The sequence below is a fragment of the Trachurus trachurus genome (genome assembly GCF_905171665.1).
Source record: "Trachurus trachurus genome assembly, chromosome: 6".
Lineage (NCBI taxonomy): Eukaryota > Metazoa > Chordata > Actinopteri > Carangiformes > Carangidae > Trachurus > Trachurus trachurus.
The window spans coordinates 3,576,950-3,585,000 of NC_139897.1; the positions used below are offsets into that span (position 1 = coordinate 3,576,950).

General features: G+C 41.9%; 1 protein-coding gene across 3 annotated transcripts in view; it reads right to left on the reverse strand.

Annotated features, from left to right (window-relative positions):
* Positions 1-78: 78 nt before the first annotated feature.
* znf276 (zinc finger protein 276) overlaps positions 79-8,051 on the reverse strand; it is a 20,988-nt gene continuing 13,015 nt past the window's right edge. For 2 of the 3 annotated variants that reach the window (XM_083974552.1, XM_083974551.1), the window contains exons 3-12: positions 6,081-6,396; positions 5,936-5,979; positions 5,447-5,830; positions 4,226-4,307; positions 3,799-3,882; positions 3,553-3,672; positions 2,885-2,960; positions 2,416-2,554; positions 2,205-2,379; positions 79-1,616 (exon numbers count right to left, since the gene is read on the reverse strand). In XM_083974552.1, the coding sequence (XP_083830678.1) occupies positions 1,346-1,616; positions 2,205-2,379; positions 2,416-2,554; positions 2,885-2,960; positions 3,553-3,672; positions 3,799-3,882; positions 4,226-4,307; positions 5,447-5,830; positions 5,936-5,979; positions 6,081-6,396 (1,691 nt within the window). In that variant the 3' untranslated portion in view covers positions 79-1,345. The remainder of the gene's footprint in view (positions 1,617-2,204; positions 2,380-2,415; positions 2,555-2,884; positions 2,961-3,552; positions 3,673-3,798; positions 3,883-4,225; positions 4,308-5,446; positions 5,831-5,935; positions 5,980-6,080; positions 6,397-8,051) is intronic. The other variant, XM_083974550.1, reaches the window with a different exon arrangement.

Genomic DNA, 8,051 nt, shown 5'->3' on the forward strand with positions numbered 1-8,051 from the left:
ATGTAATCCAACAGGAACCAGCTCCTTTGTGATATTTTACCGAAAAGCATTTCATTGTAAAGCCTGTTCATACTCAGCTTTGTAAAAAAAAAACTTCTACATTTTATTTATGTCTCTTTGTACATAATGCACACACGACTTTACACATGTACATCTGAAGCCCTTTTCGTTGTTACAATACAGGAATAAACTCTTGAACGTACTGAACGCTGGAATAACTTAATAACAAAGAACAGTGACCTAAGAAAACTGAACCTTAAGTTCTTGGAAATCATTTTGCACAACTATGTGAAGATGTGACACAGCACATTTTACATGTATTTAGGTAACATGGACATTACATAATAGGAATTAAAACTGCATCTATTTAGGTCACACAGTTGTTAATTCGTGACTGGAATAAAAAGCTCTACATAGTTCATAGGCAGTGTAAATGAATATTTCCATCAGGTCTGTATCAGAGGCACCAGAAGTGGTTGTTTCTTCAAAAATATTGTAATCCTTAAGATTTTCAGCAAGAGCCATTCAATGGACTGTATTTACAACCTGTAATTGTTGCCTGTTCACCATTCCTAAACCTGCCTGTGTGCAAACATGGGCTCAACAGGAAGTGATCAGCAGCTCATCATCTAATGTAACCGTTTCTAACTTGGTTTTATTGACGTCAGCCTCATGAAACGCACCACGTTAAGCAAACCCAGCGTTTCCCACCAGTAAAGTTTCATGTTAAAGCAGTGACAGTAAACTGTTCTGTTCACAGTGCTCACTGCCGCTGTTGACACACTTTGCTGTTCTTCATTAAACATTTGTTCAGCTTCTCTATAAACAGATGAACCTGCTCTTCTTCTGTTGGATGTCTGGGTGTAGTATTACCATGTTTTCATGGTAACAACAGGTGTCACCAGACAGAGAAAAAATCTGAAAGATTACAACTTTGTATTTTAAAAAATCTGTTGGTAGATATTATATCTAGCTGTGAATAAGTTTATGACTTACAGTTATGCCAGTGGTTGTTTTTAAAAAGATTCTCGACTCCTCCTCTCTCAGGATCAGGTGGCACGGCAGCGTCTGTGAGTGTTACACACTGACCCAAAACAAGCTAATACCTGCACATGTGGTTTCCTTTGTTTGGAAATAAATTCATTTAGGAATGAGTCAGAGCTGAGCAGGAAGTGGCTGGATGGCAACTGTTATCCACTGAAAGGAAGCTTCTGTTTCGGGCACCATCCCAGTTCATGAAGTGAATGTATAGAAATGGAAACAACAGCACACAGGTTTCCAGAACTGGTTTCTGTCCCACAGCTTATATACCCCTGCAGCAGAGCTGGACCTGGACTCCCTGTCGTCATCTGTCCTGGTCTTGCTGAACCACCTCCCCGGTCAGTGTGATTGTGTGTAGGTCAGAGAACTGCTGCTGCTGCTGGCTGCTGCCTCTTTGACCGTCCATTTGAGTCAGTGGGTGGACCATGGACATGTGGACATTGAGGTTGTGGGGCTTCTCAAAACGCTTCCCACATATCACACACGCAAACTCCAGGTCGGCCTCAGCCTTGTGTTTGGTCATGTGATATTTTAGTGACGCTCGTTGGCGACACTGGAAGCCACATACCTCACACCTGCAGGAGGGAAAACAATGATGATGAGAATGAGAATGTGTAAAAGTCACCTGGATCACTCCACTGACCTTGTACACACAGTTTAGTTTAGTGGGAACAAAGCTTATCAAGTCTGGTGTAGCTCTGGTGAAGTTTTGTAAAGACTCAGAGAAAACCCCTGATGAGTTTGAAAGATTCATGGAAGGTTTAACATAAAACACTGATGCATTAAAGAGGAACTATGCAAGATTGTTACCCTAATTAAACAGCTTCAGAGTAATTATGATGGGTAAATGACTTGTTACGACAGTGAAAATATGCACTCTGAAAGTGTAGGGGGAGCTCTGTAGAGAAAAAAAGCTATCAAAAAGGCGAAAATGCGCCCGACTTGCATAGTTCCCCTTTAAAGCAAATGTAGAATTCAGTGTTTTTGGAGTTTGGGCCAGACTGACAGGAAAGCCAGGCTGTGTATGTGTATGTGTCTCTTGTGTGTCTATCAGATTTGTGGAGGTGCACCACTAAAATTTGTGCCAAGTGTCCAAAAACATGGTCTGAATAAATTAAAACGGCAAGTTCATTTTATTGCCTGGTTTAGATGAGCGTACTCACTGCAGTGGCTTGGCCCCTGAATGCCTCATCTGGTGAACCGAGAGGTGTTTCCTCTGTTTGAAGGTCTGACCACACTGGTCACAAATGTAGTTCCTCTCCTCTGGAAGAAAGGAAAGGACAGCACACGATAAAATCCAAGAAAACATGTCTAATACTCTGCTGATAAAAACTCTGTCTAAAAACTACTGAACTGAGCTGAACTCATCTCAACTCCAACCTGTGTTGACCTGACCTGTGTGGATGAGCTTGACGTGCCGCTGCAGGTAGCGGTCGATCATGAAGACCTTGTTGCAGCCGGGATGGGGGCAGGGTCGCTCTCTCACCTCCTCATGGTGCTCTTTGATGTGCTTCTAAACATCCGGAGAGAAAACTGGCTGATCACGCAGCTGACGACTGCAGGTGTCAAATACCAACAATTTAACAGACTCAAATGTGTGAAACTTTGCTGCACAGACCTCTGAGGACAAATGACTCATAGAGTTCCTAAACATTTCTGTGCGTGTCTTTTTTTTCTTTAAAGCTTTCATTCATCATTTAACTTAAACGGTTTGGCACTGACCAGAATAGCTCTCAAAATTATTGTTTTGTATTTCAGGATGTACAATCAATGACAGTAAAGGCTCTCTGCTTCTTCTTTATGTCTTATTTGAAAGTGACCTGGTGTCAGGGTGAATTCTGACCTTCAGACCATCAGGAGCTCTGTAGACAGCAGTGCAACCCTGATACGGACACTTGTAGATGTTGGGCAGCTCCTCTCTTTAAATGAAAACACAACAGTAGTTTGTTAATGCAGCATACAACTTCAACCAGTGACGAAAGTAAAATGAACAGTTTGAAAAACTAAATCTTTTGCTTACAAATAAAGTATATTGCATATTTAAAGGGACAACGAGGAGTTTTTCCAGCGGCAGAACGAAAAATTCCACGACAATAAAAAAGTCTCATATTAATGTGGATGAATCTACGTTACCCACACTTGTTAATGGGCCCATTTTCGATAAATATATCGTTTTGTCTCTATCGTTATTTTGTTATTATTAGTGGTGGCGGAAATGCTGGTCGAGCCGACCAGCGTTTCCTTACTTTTGGTTTCGTGGCGAGTCATGAGAATAACGCCGCCGAATCGCCGTTTATGGTCGGAACTACAACGGTATGTGATCGTCTTGAACCTCTGACTTTAATTCTTGATGAATGAAAACATGAGTCTGTCTTGCGCCGGTCAAAGAATTTCACGGTGCGCAGAGGCTCATAAATGTAGTGTGAAAACACTTCACTTTTCCAAAACTCCTCGTTGTCCCTTTAAATATAAAATTGTAACTGTGTGTTTATGATGTGCTTAGTTACACACCCTTTAGGTTTGAACTTGTTCTTCCAGCCAGGTTTAGGTCCAGGTTTCTTTTTGACTTTGGGCTCCTGTGGGGCCTTTGGACTTTGTCTTCTCTTGTTGGGGACATTCACCCTGCGAGATCTGAGAGAGAGGTGGGAAAGAACTGAAATAAATACATACACTGTTCTTTTTTACAGTTTCTTTGTGAGCACCCATTGTGAGGACATCTCTGCTCTTTGTTCTTTGGTTGACAGTATTGGTACACACCTTTTGTCAGAGTATGGCTCGAACAACTCGTCGTCTAATAGCTCTCCTTTTCTACTCTCCTCAAACTCATACTCCGAGATGACCCTGGAGACACACGCAGTCTTAATTAATCTACTTTAAAAAACGGAGAAAGTGCAGAAACAGGACCTTTGAAGGTTTTCTCCTACAAATCTATTCACATATATGCAAAGAACACATTAAAAAAAACAGCAAAACAGAATTAAAAACATCAACAGACAACGAAGTGGGAAGAGCAAAGAGCAAGGAGACAACTGATCCTGGCTCAAACTCTCATAATGAGGAGAAAATATTTTTAGTGGAGATTTGAAAGGGCGAAGGATGGGACAGATCCAACTGAGTTGTGTCCCTGAGCCAGGGACACATGCAGAGACACAATCACATGAAAAAGATGAGCTGTGTGACCCACCTGTCAGACACATCGCTGTCAGCTGTCCTGTCCTCCAGCTGGGCCAGAGCAGGAGACAGAGCCTCCTCGTGACCTGCAAAATCTAGTTGAGAAAATCCACAGCAACAGGTGAGTCTCCAAGTCACACAGACACAACACAACAACACAAACCCATGAACAGATGAGTTCAACATCTGTATCTGCAGGAGACTGACAGGGGTTTGGCACATCTGTCTCACTGGCTGTGTTCATATACAGTGCTGCTTGAAAGTTTGTGAACCGTCCAAACATGGTGCCTGTGATCGCGTCCAAATAATTACATTTTAGACTCATCTGCCCAGAGAATGGATTTCAAAAAGGTCTCTTGTATTGGTCCCAACAGGGATCTCTGGCAAAGTTTGAACAGGAAACTTTGTTCTTTCTTGAGAGCAGAGGCTTCCTTCTAGCAACTCTCCCATGAATGACATGTTTTGCTTTACCTGATTTATTATTCCTCTGGTGCTTCTTGGTGAAAGTTCTGATGGAAGTCCACTCCTGGACAGAGTTGCAGTGATGCTGAGTACCCCCCATTTGGAAATGATTTGTCTTCACAGCTTACAAAACCTTTCCTAAGGAAGTCTCATTTGATTGGTCTACTTACTTAATTACTTGACCACCCACATGTGTTTCACCTGAGTCTATTACCTACTTGACTTTACCAATGCAGCTTCCACATAATTTGACTCCATGTTTTACGTACTCTGCTGGCTAAACACACAGTTCCCTCAAAACAAATACATATATGGAATTGACAAACATAAACCTGGCATCTCATACATAAAACTGGCAATGATAAAATAAGAAAATCATGGTTAAAAAAACAGATAAAATCTAAACAACTCAAGGGGTTCACAAGCTTTCATGCAGCACTGTATGGGGATAAACACTTCATCATCTACTGGTAAAGTAAACAGATACAGTGAAAACTGGTTGATAACTAACCCACTGACAGAAAATTAACAGGCAACTATTAAGACGATGAACTGTTCATCTATTTCATTGTAAAGTTAAACTACATCTTAAGGACTATTTATTTATCCTGACTGTTTTAAGGTTAATTTAAATGCACTTTGCAACAAACACAAACACGCTGCTATGAAATGTTGCCAAACAAAATGTTGTTGTATTGTTTCACCAGTATGATAATAAAGGTATCTTGATCTTGATCTTATTGGGTCAGCTGACTCCTGTAAACAGTCTCACCTTCAGTGCTGCTGGCCCAGTCAGCCAGTGCTGAGCTCTGAGTCTGAGCCATGGCTGCTGGTTGACTCATACTTCCATTCCCGCTGGGCTGCTCACCCTCCTCCTCCTCCTCCCGCTCCATCTCCTCCTCCTCAGACATCACTCCATCACCATTGCCGCTGCTGAAGTTCATTGTGTAACCTGGATTAGTAGCCGTGGTGCACTGAGCATCCATGATGTACCTGTGACCATCAACGCAGCCCCACACCGCTTGAACGGAGCCCCAGCATTGGCCCTTCAGCACCTCCTTCAGGTCGGGGCAGGAGCGGCAGCCCTCTCCGTGCTGGTGAGCCCAGGACACCAGGCTGTGCAGGCACTTAGGGTCTGAGGTAAAGGACGGTGGCGCTGAAATAAAACAGCACAATGTGTCAGCAGGGTTGTGCAGTCACAAGAAATGTCACTTGTGTAATGGCTGTAAGCAGAACTTAAGAAAAAGGAGCTTTTATTTACTTATTGAACCTTGAGTTATGGATGACTCTGGACACTTATTCCTCCTGAAAAACAAACAAACAGTTGCTTATATTTGTAGATCATCTGCTTGAACACGCACTTCCTAAAATAACACTAAGATAGATTTTTTTTCACTTGGACGCACCGGCTTTTGAGGTTCTCCTTGCCAACTGGTGGGAGGTTGACTCTTTGCAGAAACCTGATCAGGATGCTGTGGCACTTGTAGAACTTGGCATGGCATTTCTTACAGATAAACTCTGATAAACGCGGGTCACGATTCAACTGGACCCCTACCAGTCGTTGGAAATCTGTGTGGAATAAAAGGGGGGACTGGGCCGCGGCGTCCGACTCGTCGTCTACTATGTGGATGGGATCGTGGGACCATCTGTTGAAGGCGTGTCGCAAGCTGCGTGGGGAGAACTTTCCGTGGCAGAGCCGGCAGATAGCAGTGGATAGTCTGCCTGTGGAGCAAAGAGACTGAGGTGAACTGAATGTACCCAATGTTGGACCATTTAATTTCTTTATTTAAAGCTGGGGTAGGCAGGATTTGTTTTAAAAACTAAATATTAAAACGTTTTTTTTAAAGAAAATTGTGTTTTCCCATTCAGCTATCAGTCAGGAAAGGTCTGTATGTTTGGGGCCATCACAGTGTTTCTCTATAAGTCTCTGTATGTAGCAGCTTGAAAAGCCTACAGCTCCCAGTATCTTTGACCAATCAAATCTATTCTGGTCAGGGGGTTCCTGATTGGTTGATTACTCTGTCCTCCCGATTTGTTAGTAGGGCCGGCCCTTCAACCAATCAGAACCCCCAGACCAGAATAGATTTGATTGGTCAAAGATACCCAAAACAAATCCTGCCAACCCAGCTTTAAATGAAAAGGACATTGGACAAAACCACATTAAAAATCTGCAAATTAAACTTTGTCATAAAGCAGGCAATCTACAACTCTGACATCTGATCCAATGTTCTGCACTCACAAAATCTTGGTGACGGAAGAAAATAACAAGACCACAGACACGTAGTTATTAAACCTGAAACTCTTTTCAATTTGTTAAATTGCTTGAGAGAGATGTTCCTAAATATATTGTTAGAGTTCTCATATATTGGTATGCTCAGCAAACATTTCAGGTCAAGTGGGATGATGTTGTCTCTGCTCCTCTTCTTGTGTGTAATGGGGTGCGGCAAGGAGGCATTTTATCTCCTTTTCTTTTTAATGTTTATATTGATGATTTGTCAAAACAATTGAATGAATGTAAAACAGGTTGTATTGTGGGAAACCAAGTTGTCAACCATCTCATGTATGCTGATGACCTTGTTGTACTCTGTCCATACACTGCAGGATTATAACAAATGTTAAGAATATGTACACAATATGGCAGAGAATTTGACATTAACTATAACGCTAAAAAAAGTAAGGCCATGGTAGTGAGATCTAGGGAGGACAGGAAATCGTCCTTTCCTACTTTTCATCTCTCTGATGGATCCTTAGAAATTACGAAGGAACTAAAATATCTTGGCCAAGTCTTCTCTGATGATCTCAGAGATGACAGTGACATCCGTCGTCAGTGCTGTAAAATATATGCACAGGCCAATATGCTGTTAAGAACATTTTCTATATGTTCTGTGGATGTCAAATGTGCATTGTTCAGGGCCTATGTCACCCCCTTATATACAGCTCATCTCTGGTCTTTTTACAGAGTGAAAAGTATACAGAGGCTAAAAGTGGCTTATAATGACGCCATGAGGTTGTTGCTACGTGTTCCTAGGTGGCACAGTGCCAGCTAGTTATTTGTATCTTCTAATGTACCAACATGTCCGGCATTGTTGCGCAAGCTGATGTTAAACTTCATGTGTCGTTTGGACCTATCTGATAACTGCATTATTAAGGCCTTAACCTGTCCCATGATGGGATATCGGTTTACATCCAGGCTTCATAAGCACTGGCACAATAGTTTGCACCGTTTCTTTTAAACTAACAGTGACAAATTACTGTATTTTATATTATTTGTTTGGTTGTCTGTCTAATTGGTTTTGTCTTGTATGTTAAGTGTGTATGTGTATCAGAGTGGACCACTTTTTCGAGTCCATAATAAAGAATAAAGAAAGAAACACTGA